General features: G+C 44.9%; 1 protein-coding gene across 1 annotated transcript in view; it reads left to right on the top strand.

Moving 5' to 3' along the window:
* Asb7 (ankyrin repeat and SOCS box containing 7) overlaps nt 1-14,654 on the top strand; it is a 45,368-nt gene that overhangs the window by 6,106 nt on the left and 24,608 nt on the right. Inside the window, exons 3-4 of the mRNA XM_051148697.1 lie at nt 1,553-1,672; nt 4,014-4,275. Coding sequence (XP_051004654.1) covers nt 4,065-4,275 — 211 coding nt within the window. The 5' untranslated portion in view covers nt 1,553-1,672; nt 4,014-4,064. The remainder of the gene's footprint in view (nt 1-1,552; nt 1,673-4,013; nt 4,276-14,654) is intronic.

Genomic DNA, 14,654 nt, shown 5'->3' with positions numbered 1-14,654 from the left:
CTACCTATAGCAAGAAGAACCATGAAACAATCAGGAATTATGTAAATGTTACATTCTTAGTGTTTTGGCTATTTGTATTTGGCAGCCTTGAAGAAAACATCTTTCCTGTCTTGGTGCATGTAAAATTCTGAATGTAAATCACTATCTATCATATCTTGGCATTATCAACCTAAAACAACTATGTAGACCTAAAAACATCTTAACCCCTAAACAACCAAGCTTAATTGTAAAACTACACTATTTTGGGCTGTTCATTCTTGATATGTAGATGCCATCGTAGTGAAAAGTGGTCCGTGGCCTCTGATCCCCGAGAGCTCTGAAGTTGGCTCCTTTGTCCCCGTGGTTGTGGCTTTCTTTGAGCACTTCCTTGCCTTCGGGCAGTGTAAGATGCTCCTGGCTCCTGTTGTAGACTTCCCACCACAGTCTGAGTTTCTGCAAGGATTCTTCCGTGGTATTTGTGCTTTGCTTTGAAGGAGTTGTTCTGACCGTGTCTATGTCATTTATTTGGAAATAATAAGCACAGTTTGCACTCACATTTTAGCTCCGTGTGCAGGCTAACAGTTCGCCTGCCTTAAAGACTTGGGGAGGGCAGCGGGGGATAAAACATGAGGAAAAAAAAGGAAGCCCTTAGTCGCTCTTATGACAACTGAATGTCCCCTTGCGTTGCTAGCGAAGCTCTACCACTGCCACTCTGACCCTCCACAGGTTAGGCTGGCAGAGCCCCTGTCCCTTTCTTTGACTGAAAGTTTAAGTGCTAATGGCTCAGCACCCCCACCTCCAGAAGGGATGGCAGGTCTCCCAATAGGTTAATGCCTAGAGTGACTTCTTGGGGGCATCTCTTATATCCTTAACCCGCATGGAATGTACACAGCTGGGATTCAGTTGGAATGGGAAAAGCTTTTTTTCTTTGAATTGTAGAGAGAGAAAGAGGTTGAGTTTTTACTGTTTTGTTTTTTAAGAATCCATGTGAAGAAGGTAGCAATAACTCTGGCTAGTTAATGTTTGAACTAGTTTGTTGTGTGCATGAAAATGCTATTGACCAGATGCCTTTAAGGCACATGAAGAGCCACCATTGAAAGGCATAATCTTCTACTTACCGTAGTTTACATTTGGCTCTGGGCAGCTGTTGTACTGAATAAACACATTTTGTCCTTTTTGTCCTCTTTAAAAAGAGCAGGTGACTGATGGTGCCCTTAAAAAGTAATTCAAAGCAAACAGGCCAGAAGATACATTCTCAGGAGAAAAAGCAAGACTCTCAGCTTGTATCCAAATTCCAAATGTGTACTTTGTTATTTTCTTTATTTACTCTTTTTCAAGAAGTTTGGATGGTGCTGGGGGAGAAGGGCATAGAATCTCAAAAATAAATCATATTTGATTGCGTCTTAGAGATAGTTGTAAGCAGCAAGATCATTTTCTCTAAATCCTGCTCTGCCGTCTGTCGATTTGTTGGGAACTCCTGAAATTTAAAGTCATCAGAAAGTTGACTGGTGACAGCTGTAGTCCTTTGTTATTTTAGGAAACTCTCTGTGACTGTGGTTGGATTTCTTTGTAGGTGAAGAAAACTGCTGCTCTGGGGCCTGGACACGCTGGGAACCCCTTTCCCACCATGCTGCACGTACACAATGGTTATTAGACGGCCTGTCTACCGAGAGGAGAGACATTCTTCTGTAAGGTAAGATAACTTGAGGGCATCAGCCTCCTATGCTGTTTTAACTTTTCCTTTTGTTCTTAAATTCTGCTAATGAGTTGGTTGGGGCTGTAGCCAGGCTTAAGGCTCTAGATTCAGTCCCTGGCACTATCAGAATAGAGTTGAACAGAAATGAACGGGTAAAATTGTGATTTAAAGAACAAACTAGTGTATTCACACTGTGGCAGGCACTGAAAGAAAAACCTGTTTATTTTGACATTATTTCAGTCTTTTTCCTACTTAGTAGACCTCTTTCAAATGCCAAAATAATCTCCTATTTAAAAACACGCTGTAGGGGCAGGCAAAGGCTTAGAGAGTAAAGCATGAAGACTGAGGTTGGGGTCCCCATTTACCTACGGAAAAGCTGGGCGTAGATATGCACACCTGTAACTCCAGCCCCAGAGTACAGAGGCAATGAGGATCCTGGGGGCTAGATGGACAGCCACTATAGCAGAAATGGTGAGGTCAAGGGTCAGAGGTGAGAGCTGTAGAGGAAGACACCCTAAGTGTATCTGTATACACATATACCACACACACATACCCACAAAATTCACTCTGAGCCAATATGGTGACGCACACCTGTCATCTCAACACTGGGCCGATAGAGCTGGGAGGATCAAGGACAGCCTCAGCTGCACGGCAAGCTGGGAGGTCAGCCTGTCTAAATAAAACTGACTCAAAAACAATAGCAAGGTAAATAAAATTTTCAGAAGCATTCTGTTGAAGATGGTGGTCAGAGTGGGCAGGGAGCGCTTCCATTAATAGGTTCTGACGAGTTCTGATAATGTCTCTTGTAGCACTGAAACTAATGAAACCTATTCTGAAAGCTATTTTTTATGTTAAATTTCAAAGCCAAGAGACTGAATTTCAAGGAAATAATTAAGTGAAGAATCAAAAGGAAACTTGCTTATTTAGAGAAATTATCAAGAAATTCCCATTTCCCAATTTTCTCTGAGGAAGCAGCTGTTTGAGGTAATAGCTTGATCTTTTAAAATTTACATCACTTAGTGATATTCCTGAGAGTGTCATGATGTCATTTTTATGTGTAAAAGCACATCAGATGTTTGTGTTCCTCACCTGTGTTGGCTCCAACAGACTAGGCTTACTTTACCTATGTATACTCACTCTATGATGAGAAATTTTGCAAGAAAAAGTACTGGTTGCAAAATTATCCTGATAATGTCTAACCTACATATGAGAACAGAATGTCTTCAAAGGACGTTATCACATTGTTTTTCTTTCAAGCAAATTTACTTACAGAAATGGAGGTTAGAAACCAGGAGATTAGTCCAATTGCTTCTTTCAAATCAGCCCAGTTGGAATGTCTTCTAGGAGCTTGCCAGTCTAGGTTTCTGTCTGTATTTCAGTGCTTCAAAGCAGGGTGGTACCGCCACACGAGAAGCAGCTGATTTAGTGCGGACTTCCCTGTGTGCATGGATGAGCTCCTCAGCTGGGCTTGAGGACACACTTCTCCATGACCTGCAGAGGCTGCGGAATCCTCAGCACTGTTGTTCTTTGAAGTCATTTCGTCATATGGTTAATCAACAGGTTATTTATCCTGCCACCTTGAATATTTATGAAATAAAACTTCTGGTACCGAAATTAAGGGGGTTATGTTTAAAAAGAATATTAACAGCAAACAAGAGGACCAACAATATGGTGAAATAGCCCGAGGTAGGAAAACTGAGAGAAAGAAACACACACACACAGACACACACACACAACTATCTATTTTACTCCTGCTGCTTTGCTCAGCCTGCTTCCCCCAAGCTTTGTTGATGTGCATTACAAATAAGATGCTGATGTGGACTCAGCCTAAAGACAGCCTTCCTTCCCAGTTCCTCCTCACGGGTTCTGGGCTCCACAGTGTAAGGGGCTGCTTGCTGGTGCTCTGTACGCATTGACTCTGCCCTGTGATAGAGCCTGTGAGTAGTTTGTGACTTAAGTCTCGGTGGTGCATCCTATAAGTCAGACTTCCCAAGGCTGGTACCGCTCTGATCCCTCTGGTGCCGCCACCTTAGCTTTCTGGTAGTGCCTCTCATTTTACCTAAAACAGCCATTGTGATATAATGTAGTTTTCAAAAGGGCACAGGAAGAGATTTTTCTTTTAAGACAGAGGTTTCTGCCTAGCTTTCTCTTTCAACTAATTTGTAACCTGAATGCAACTATTGAAAGTTTTGGTCTTAGCAGATGCATGTTAGCCAGTACTGTTGATGTGCCGTTACATACCGTACTGATTTTGGAAACGAGCGGTTCTGTAGTGGTCAGTGGGCACAGTGTGCGGAGCCACATATTCTAAAGTGCACGTGTTCTACCTTCCTGAAAGGCTGACTCCTGTGACCTAATGTCTGGTTGGTGAAAAGCGGACTCTGCTAGGATGTTACACCACCACTGCCGGAGGAACCCTGAGCTCCAGGAAGAACTGCAGATTCAGGCTGCAGTGGCCGCCGGGGATGTTCACACAGTACGAAAGATGTTGGAACAGGGTTATTCCCCAAATGGCCGAGATGCCAATGGCTGGACCTTGCTCCATTTCTCTGCAGCAAGAGGAAAGGAGAGATGTGTTCGAGTGTTTCTAGAACATGGAGGTGAGTTTCTTGGATGCAAGGAGAACTGTGTGATTGTGTGGAGTGGAAAGCACACTCAGGCACGTTTGCATGTGGGTTTTAGTGCTCTACTTGCATTGATATTCAGTGTCTTATTTTCTCCTCTTTGCAAAGATTCTTTTTGTGAACAAAACACTCAGTTGTGTTTCTGACCAGGCTGTTGAGTGGGCTTTACCCTGGCATGTGTCACTTCTGAAGGCCGTCAGGCCATCCCAGGTCATCTCCTCTCAAGCCTTTATTAGGGCTGCTTGCCGCTTGGGTTTCAGAAGCAGAAGTGGTTGTGGCGTCTGCCACTCAGGAGTTCCCTAGGTTTCCCCTTTTGGAAATTGCTCGAGCAGAGGAACCTAGCACAGGTCCCCTTAAACATCCCAGCCCTCCCATTCTTTTCTTCTTGGATGGTTTCTCTTCTTGCCAGAACTTACAGCGTGTCTAGGATTGCTAGCAGGCTGCTTCTCTGAGGCCTGAGTCTGTAGACAGATATGGTCAGTGACTGTATTTGCCACTTTATATTTCAGCAAACTGTCCATTTCTACGAGGCATTGAAATGAATCCTCTCAATTGGCTCCTCTTCTCCAGTGAATTTTAACTTCATTCTTGTTCTGAAGATAGGAAGTGGGTATATGCATGTCTGTTCATAGGTATTATTTATGTCTATATTATATATAATATATATATATGTGTGTACATATATGTCAGTGATCTGTATATGTATTATATACATATATGTGTGGGTATATATATTAGGGTGTAAAACAGCTTGTTTGGGCCACTCAAGGCTCTGGCTTGCTCATCAGTAGTTACTTGTTTCATTCCAAGAGTGTCCTTTGCTAAAAGACTGGCCAGAGTCGTTTGCCTTCTGAAGCACAGAACTGTTAGAAGTTCAACTCTCACACAGGCCATATAAACTGTATGACTGTGTGGATGCTAAGGCTATGAGCATAGGCTGACTGACTCCAAGATAAGGCAGAATGTAAGCCCAGTAGTAATCGTGTCCCGGTGGCCTGAAATGCGAACTATATGCCCCTCGTCATGTCTGTGGTCAGAGTCCAGAAGGTCACAGGCCCGTGCCTACGGCTGGCTCTCTCCCCGTCATTTCCCCTTCTAACCTACAGAAGTTAATGAAGGGGATGTGAGTAGATGCCTGGAAAAAGAGGATCAGAACAAAATCTGCCCATACCTGCTAAAATTAAGACTAAGATCAAAACTAATGTTTGCTTATTTCACCAAGTCCTGTTGCCTTCCAGTTCTGTCACCCTCACTTAATAAAAAATAAGTTCAGATATTCAGTTAATGCATGAATATTATCTCCTTAAAACAAAGTACGTCTTCAGATACATTGTTGACAGAAACCAAATCCTGCCCAGCTCTTGCCTGCCGCTACTGAGACACATCCCTGGGCATGAGAGAGTCTGGGCACTTAGTCCTCTGGCTTCTAGCACACTTGTAGAAATTGTGCCTCACACAGTTTTTAAACCACATTTCACATTGACTTAACGCTCTGCCACAGCAGTTTTCACTCGACTGTTTTTTCTTAAGTTTATTTTTGTAATTTATTCACTTTACACCCTAATTTTAGCTCCTCCCTTATCTCCTCCCAGACCCATCCTCCCTCCCTCTTCCCGTCCTCCCCCACTTATCCTAGTCCTCAGAAAAGGGAGCCCTCCTCCCCTACCATCTGACCCCAGCCTATCGAGTCTCATCAGGGCTGCCTACATCCTCTTCCTCTGTGGGTTGGCATGACTACCCCACCAGGGGAAGTGATTAAATGAGCAGGCAACAGCCATGTCAGAGGCAGCCCCCACTCCCCATATTATGGGGCCCACATGGAGACTGTGTTGACTATGGACTACATCTGAGCAGGGGATCTAGGTCCTCTCCATGCATGGTCATTGGTTGGTGCATCAGTCTCTGTAGGTTTCCCTGGGCCCAGATTTGTTGGCTCTCTTGTTCTCCTTGTGGAGCTCCTGTCCTTTCCAGGTCCCTCTGCGCGCCTCCCCGCCCCTACCGCCATCTCTTTCCTAAGTCACCCTGCCCTGCACTCTGCCCCAAAGTTTGTGACTCTCAGCATCTGCTCCGATCCCCTGCGGTGTGGAGTCTTTCAGAGGACATCTATGGAAGGCTCCTGTCCTGTTCCCTCTCTTCAACTGCTTCCGTTGTCTATTCTGTTTGCCCTTCTGAATAAACATTAAGCATCCTCTCTAGGGTCTCCTTGTTATTTAGCTTCTTTAGGCCTATGGATTGTAGTGTGGTTATCCTGTATTATATAGCTAATAAATACCCACTCATAAGTGCGTATATACAATGTGTGTCTTTCTGGGTCTGAGTTACCTCACTCAGGATGATCATTTCTAGTTCCATCCATTTGCCTGTAAATTTCAAGATTTCCTTGTTTTAATAGCTGAGTAGTATTCCATTGTGTAAATGTACCACGGTTTCTTTATCCATTCTTTGTCTGAGGGATATCTAGGTTTCCAGCTTCTGGCTATTATGAAAAAAGTTGCTATGAACATAATTGAGCAAATGTCCTTGTTGTATGGTGGAGCATCTTTCGGGTAGATGCCCAGGAGTGGTATAACTGGGTCTTGAGGTAGCACTATTTCCAATTTTCTGAGAAAGCACCAGATTGATTTCCAAAGTGGTCGTACAAGTTTGCACTTCCACCACAATGGAGGAGTGTTCCCCTTTCTCCACATCCTTGCCAGCATGTGCTATCACTTGAGTTTTTGATCTTAGCCATTCTGGTAGGTATAAGATGCAATCTCAGAGTAATTTTGATTTGCATTTCCCTCATGATTAAGGATGTTGGACATTTCTTTAGGTGTTTCTCGGCCATTCAGTATTCCTCTGTTTAGCTCTGTACCTCGTTCCTTAATTGGGTGGTTTGGTTTGTTGGTGTTTAATTTCTTGAGTTCTTTATATATTTTAGATATTAGCCTTCTGTTGGAGGTAGTTAGTGAAGATCTTTTCCCAGTCTGTGGGCTTTTCATTCAACTTTATGGCACATTTTTGTCTTAGCTATAAGCTGGAAAGTGTGAGCAGTCATAGAATACAAGTCACAGCTGTGGCTGTGCCCCTGTTGGGCTTTTGTATAAATCAGTGAGTGATGAGGAAGAAAAGGAAAACCCATTGATGAGACACATTTGACTTAGAGGGCCACAGTTCCTGAATATCTCTCTCCTCTACCCCATGGGGGGAGATGGGTCAGGGGAGGGGAGAGGAGGAGAGGGTGATTCATGAACCCACACTGCACAGAATATTACAGTTTAGTGCATTTGTAGAGTTGGGTTCCAGGACCACAGTTAATTTCTAGAGTAATTGTTACTACAGAAAGAAACCTCAGTGAGTTCTGTTAGTCCATTCAGTCTTAGCCTGTTCTCTTGTGTGTGTGTGTGTGTGTGTGTGTGTGTGTGCGTGTGTGTGTGTGACCATTTGGGTATCTTTTCGTTTTTTAGAAAGCATGGGACTGTCTCAGCAGACTATTGGGAAGGTACTGCAGAATGTACCTGCTTAGAGCCCCACCAGATGTTCTTCGTGACAGTGCAGGGAGGCAGCCGCTAACTGGTCTTTAGTACTAGACTCTCCTTACAGAAACTGGCTTCCATTGGCTTCTTCTGCAGCTACAGAAACAGCCTGTGCACCAAGGCCTAAGTGGCTTCCAGCCTCTTCCTTCTAGCCCACTCCTCTTTAATGTTCTGTTCAGTATCTTGACTTTTGTCACACAACAGCTTTGTCCTGGTAGTTCCTTATCAGTACATAGTTCAGTGTCAGATTCCACTGTTGGGGTGCAATTGATTTACACTCAACTCCCATTGTGGGGCATTTGAAATTGTTTGCATTTTTCTGCCAGGCCCAGTATAGCAGGGAGTGTCCTTGGCTAGTCTTTTTTGTTACCTTTGTCAGAGTTTCTTAATTGCTAGAAGTACTTGCCAAGTCAAACAGCATTTTATGGATGCTAACACATTTTCCTCCAAAGAGCCCGTAGTCCCCTCTTGTGCCCTCCCCTGACCGGCCTGGATGGGTCCCTGGGTCCCTCCCCTCCACTTCTCCCAGCAGCATCTTGCCAGGTGGCTGCCTCTTCTTGTGTGCTGTGCTTGCCCCCTCCCAAATGACATGAGTATCAAACTATGACAAGACTGAGCTTTTCCTTGTCTTCCTCACTTGTAGGCTTGTTCAGGTGCCCTCCTTTGTTAGTTCTGGGTGGAAACCTTCCCGTTAGCTCATTTGCATGGTCCTATTGCTCTCACTGTAAGTAAACTGGGCACATTCTGTTTTGCCTTTGGCTCCTGAGTTGTGTGTGTTGGGTCTTGGTTAGTAAATATTTCATGCTACAGGGTTGTTACTCACCTGCATTTTCTTCTCAAGATTTCATGGTACTTGGCGTTTGTGCATGAGAGAGCCCCGGGTCATTGCTCTTCCCCACAAAGGTCACCTAAAGTTCCCTTCTTTCCTCTGAGCGCTGCTGGGTTGCATGCACAGCTTTTCCACTGTGCTTCGACTTCTGAGCTCTCACTCACTGCTCCGGGACCAGTGTGGTGCTGCCTGCACTGTTCTGTGAGAGCTTTACTCTAGTGAAAAGAGATCTGGGGAAAGCGCTCCCTCATCCCCCTTGTGGCAAATTGTGAAACAAGTTTGCAAAGGTTAGTTAAGAAGGAAACTCTTAGCCCTGCCCCCACCCCCATGGTCGTGCATGAGGCTTCAGCACATCTTCCACATAATGCCCTGGCATATCTGTAAATGGCCCTGCAGCCTAGGAATGCCATGTAGGGCGTCTGCACACAGTGCTGGGCACCTTTGTTCTCACCTGGGATGTGACCAGTTGCTTGATCTGGATCCTTCCTCCCTTGCTTAGCTGTCCCTTTTCTTCTTCACTTTTCATGGAGCTGCTGTTCCACTCACATCAGGAAACTGCTTTCCCTGCCAAGACTGTGCATCCGTCTGCTTCATCCCCCACGTTATATTGCCCTGTCTCTACCTGGCCTCCAAATAATGTGACACTTCCAAGTAGAAATGGAAACTAGGTCCAGTAGGGGCTTCTTACTTCCTTGCACAGAATGTTCTCCGTCCGTCATGTGCTTAGCACAATAGCTGGCCCTCTGACCCCTGCAGCTGCAGCCCTGCAGCAGCCTCTCCACCTTCTTGGGTCCTCTGAGCTCCTCCTGTCATGGTCTTCTTTTCCCTGCACGTGCCCACTTCTCCTTTAAGCCTTACTGGGTCTTTCTCAGAGCTGCTGCCTCCTTCCGCTAGACCAGGTCAGGTGAGAACTTTATTTTTTGCCCCTGCCGGGCCCTGTATGATGCACCCCCCCCCCACCCCTTGTTTAATAATCGTTCCCTGGGCCTTACTGCAGCACCAACCACAGCATGGTGAAGGATTTTAGATCCCTCTTCAGTGTCTGTAGCTTCCGTTCACCAGAAGGTCCCTGAAGGAAGAGCCACATGCATGCTCCCAGGGAGAAAGAGAACAAACACCAGTCATCCAGAATGATTGTTTCCTGACCTCATGAGATAGGACTGTGCTGTCTTTAAAGATTAAAAAATTGGGCTAGGATTAGAAGCTCCCTGAATTCATGATTGATGCACTTCCAAATCATCAAATGGGGAAGCGAAGGAAAGAACTTAGAAGAAACAGGTTAGTTCCCATTGCGCTCTGTACGCCTCCCCTCTCTGAAGGTTCTTTCTCTCCTTGCTCTGTGTGTATGACAGGATACTGAGATGTATAAGGTAGCTATTTGGTTCCTGATAAACCGCTCATTCATAGTCAGAAAATGCTGCCGAGCACTCAGTGTATGCCGGGCCCTGCTTTTGGCACGGCCACAGTGGTAAAGTGTGCCACAGTGGTAAAGGGCTCCCATTCCACAGCCCAGCACATGGCTAGGTCGGTAGCAATGTTTCCTGATGACTGAGAGTGTACAGTGCTTCACAGCTCTCAAGAAGGCGATGTTTAGTTTTCCCATTGGAAAACAGGTCACAGAAGCAAATGTAACTCAAATGCCCCACATCTTCCACCTCGATGACAGTGGAGCGAGGCTCCAAAACATCCTCCAAACTATGCTGCTCTCTACATATAATGTCCAGAAAAGAAGCAGAACCTTTCCAGAGAGCTAAGTGCCATGTGCAACGAGGACCTCTCGTGTGCGAAGTGTGGCGAACGTGTCCAGGATCTCCAGAATACAGGACGCAGGGAGAGTCTTTGAAAGTTGTGAAAGCAGGAAGGAGGGCTGGAAACATGATGGCATGCGACACTGACAGTGGGGTCGAAGGAGAGGAGCATGTGTGATTTTAAGGCCTGGAGTAGTTGAGTATGATTGGCGCATGCCCAGCAGTTTATTCCAGGGAGGGTGGGGCTTGATGGGGAGGCAGGGAGAAGCAGACAGGGCTCAGGGAAGCTCTCTATTTATTGTTTATGAGCTCATTAGAAGGGTCCAAGACCTAAGACAGGAAGAGCAAGTGGGTTGTGCAGTGAGAAAAACCAAGAACAACTGATGTCTTAGGCTGAGAACAAGGAAGAACTGTCGCAATTCACTGAAACAGCAAAGCTACACCATGAAGCAGGCGGAAGGGGTAGCCAGACAGAGTATAAGAATGATGTAGGCATCTATCTATGCCACTCATACAACCAGGAATTGTTATCCAGATTTCCATACATGGAGGGATACAATTAAAAGAAAATACAGGTTGGTAATATCAACCAATGAATGGCCACACAGAGCTAGTGAGCTCAGGGCCAAGAGTGAGGGGAGTGATATGACCCTGGGAAGGAGCCTGCTGAGAAACAGCTGTGCTGCAACAAGGGAATCCAAGTTTGCTTAAAACAACAACAGAACTGTGTTTTGAGTTGTATAATACAAAAGCGGGCTTGGAGTGGGATGAGGTCGGGTGGAGAGACCCGCTCTCTACTTAACTCATCCTGTGCTATCCATAGTATGAGAAGCTATTGCATTTCAAAGAAACTAAGCAGACTCAGTCCTTAGTTTGAGGATTGGCCACATTTTATGTGCTTGGTAGTCACATGTGCTGAGTGGCACTGTACTACGGGTAAATGACATTTTGTTGCCCCACATAACTGCTTCAAATTAATGAAAACTTTTGGGTTTTCCAATGTCTGAAACCTTGACATTTTCAACCCAGATGATCATATATTAGCATACCTCTTACAGATCCTGGTAGCTGGGCCGCTGAGGTAGCTCGGTAAAGGCGCTTGCCGTGAAAACCTGTTGCCTGAGTTCAGCCCTCAGAACCCATGTGAGTGTGGAAGGAGGAGTGACCCCACAGGGTTGTGCTCTCATGCCCCCCCATGTGGCAGGGGTGTGTGTGTGCACAGCCACACTGATCATCAAGACATTGTGAGAGTCTTCTGAGGCTAGTGAGCTCCTGGATTAAGAGTCTCTCGGAAAGGCCAGAGTTATAAGAAAGCCATTGTTACACTCTTCGTATCCTATTGAAATCTTTCTAAAAGTTCCAACACCATGTTGGACTTTTCAGATCATATGAGGAAGAAACTGTGATTGCACGTTTGTTTAGATGCAATGATTTTGTGAAATGACCTGGGGCCTTTGACTGAAGCAGTAGAACTTTGTAGCAAACTAGTGGGAAGCTTTTGAGGTAGAGGAGAAAAGCCTCACGAGCTTAGTGATAGCTGGTTACACAGTAATGAATTCTAGTACAACTTTAAGTTTACCATAAGAACTCACAATCCAAATGTAAGCTTAAAATATAACCAAAAGAGGGACAGCTCTTTAGGAAAGGAGACATCCTTTAATAGTGAATTAAAGTAAATCATTTAACCATTGTTTAATGTTAAAGCCAAAGTATGTAGCGGGCATTGCCAGGCCCCCTCAGAAAGCAGGCAGCATCCTCTTGATAGACACTTGGCTATAAATGAGAGGGAAGGTAGCATTCCCGGACACCCAGGGTGCAGTGGGAAGGGCTGTTTGTAGCTCTGTAGGAATGAGAGGATTTGCAAGGTAGTCCCAGGTGTGGTAAAGATAAGCATATGATTGGAATTTGTGGAGATATTTTTGAAAAGCAACTTGGTAGTATCTATTAGGGCTTTAAAAGTGGTAAATACTTTTGCCCAGAAAACCTTTTGGTTTAAACTCTATTGTATAATAACTAAACTTTATTAATTTATGCTAAGGGTAGAGTTTTACAAGCAGGAAATAATTGTCTACATAAACATGTCATACAACAGCCTTTGTTTTCTTTCTTGGTTTTGCTCATTTCATCATTGGCAATGGCATAAAACAAGATGTTTGAAGCTGTTATTTGGCTCTGGGGGGAGGGAGTGTGTCTGTCTGTCTGATAGCAAAGCACAGGGGAAGGAGGTTATATTAAAATAGTTTTTAAGCTATTAGAATTAAACCTAGAATGAAAGTAAGACCGAAAAGAACAACAAAATATAAAACCTCTCCATCCAGCAACATCCTTCTCCAAGGTTATCCTGGAAATTTTCTTTGACCTTACCATCCATGCCCTCTTCCCATCCATGCCCTCTTCCCATCCATGCCCTCTTCCCATCCATGCCCTCTTCCCATCCATCTCACCTTCCCATCCATGGCCTCTTCCCACCCATGCCCTCTTCCTATCCATGTCACCTTCCCATCCATGCCCTCTTCCCATCCATGTCATCTTCCCATCCATGCCTGCTTCCCATCCATGGCCTCTTCCCATCCATGGCCTCTTCCCATTCATGCCTGCTTCCCATCCATGCCTGCTTCCCATCCATGTCCTCTTCCAATCCATGTCACCTTGCCATCCATGCCCTCTTCCCATCCATGCCTTCTTCTCATCCATGCCACCTTGCCATCCATGCCCTCTTCCCATCCATGCCCTCTTCTCATCCATGCCACCTTGCCATCCATGCCCTCTTCCCATCCATGCCCTCTTCTCATCCATACCACCTTGCCATCCATGCCCTCTTCCTATCCATGTCACCTTCCCATCCATGCCCTCTTCCCGTCCATGCCCTCTTCCCATCCATGTTCCCTTCTCATCCATGCCATGTTCCCATCCATGCCCTCTTTCCTTCTATGCCATCTTCCCATCCATTCCATTGTGTCCCCAACCTGTCATATCTAGCCCAGGACCTTCATCCAGTTCCACAGCCTAGTGTGGCTACCCTTTTCTGTGCCATAACCAATGTCTAGTTTTCTACTAAGACCTTAATGTACCTAACCCCCAACCCACAAACCCCTCCTATACCATATCCAGCCTTTCCACCCAGGCAGATTGGCCCCCACATTCACTGGACTAGGAGGTACATCCTGAACACCATCCCAGTCTCTTCTGTCCACCTGACTATTTTTCTCCCAAGCCATCCTCTTCTTTTTCCCAGCTTGTCTGTCCATATCAAACTTGGAAGTCTGCATACCCAGTTCTCTTTTCTGGTCAATTCTATTTGGTGTTCTGTAGGCCTCTTGTATGTTTATAGGCATCTCTTTCTTTAGATTGGGGAAATTTTCTTCTATGATTTTGTTGAGAATGGTTTCTGGGCCTTGGAGTCTGATATCTTCTCTTTCTTCAATGCCTATTATCCTCAGATTTCTTCTTTTCATGGTGTCCTTAATTTCTTGGATGTTTTGTGTCAGGAGTTTTCCAGATTTGGCATTTTCTTTAATGGTTGCTTCAAGATCTGTGATTGTATCTTCTAGACCTGAGATTCGTTCTTCCATCTCTTGGATTCTGTTAGAAAAGCTCACCTCTGTGTTGCTCGCCTTCTTCTCTGAGGTCTCACGTTCTCATTTGTCTTCTGTCTGTGTGTTTATCATTGAATCTATTTTCATTTTCAGATCTTGAACTGATATTTTTATTTCTTTCATCTGATTTTTCGTATATTCCTGAGTTTCTTCCATTGCCTCTTTATAGGTCTTCAGAGCTTGAACCGTTTTATTTATTTCTTTCATCTGGTTGTTTGCATTTTACTGCAATTTTTCCAGTTCCACTCTATGTGCTTCTTTTATGTCTCTCACCTGTTTGGCTACATCTTCCTGCATTTGATTACGGATTTTATTTATTTCCTCCATTATCATCCTCATTACTATGGATTTGAGGTCATTTTCTTGTATTTCCGTTGTATTTGAGTTCTCTGGGTTGTTTTCTTTGGGATAGCTGGAAAGTGGAGACGCCATGTTGTTTTGGGGTTTTTTGCGTATGCTTTTTCGCTGTCCTTTAGACATCTTGCCGTCTTTGTTTTTGTTGGGTAGCTTCCAGAGTTGGATGGAGGGAGTCTGATGATAGATTCACTTGTTTTCTCACGATTTCCCTAGGCTGGTAGCTCTAATGCTTCACTGGTGTGGATGTTAGGAGGTTAGCCCTGTTGTTATGGACTCTCACAGCCAGTGATCCTCAGCTCCTCTGTGCTGT

The sequence above is a fragment of the Acomys russatus genome, chromosome 7, assembly GCF_903995435.1.
Source record: "Acomys russatus chromosome 7, mAcoRus1.1, whole genome shotgun sequence".
In the NCBI taxonomy this organism is placed as follows: domain Eukaryota; kingdom Metazoa; phylum Chordata; class Mammalia; order Rodentia; family Muridae; genus Acomys; species Acomys russatus.
The sequence above is the reverse complement of the archived record's forward strand: the minus strand, read 5'-3'. Positions and strand labels throughout refer to the sequence as shown.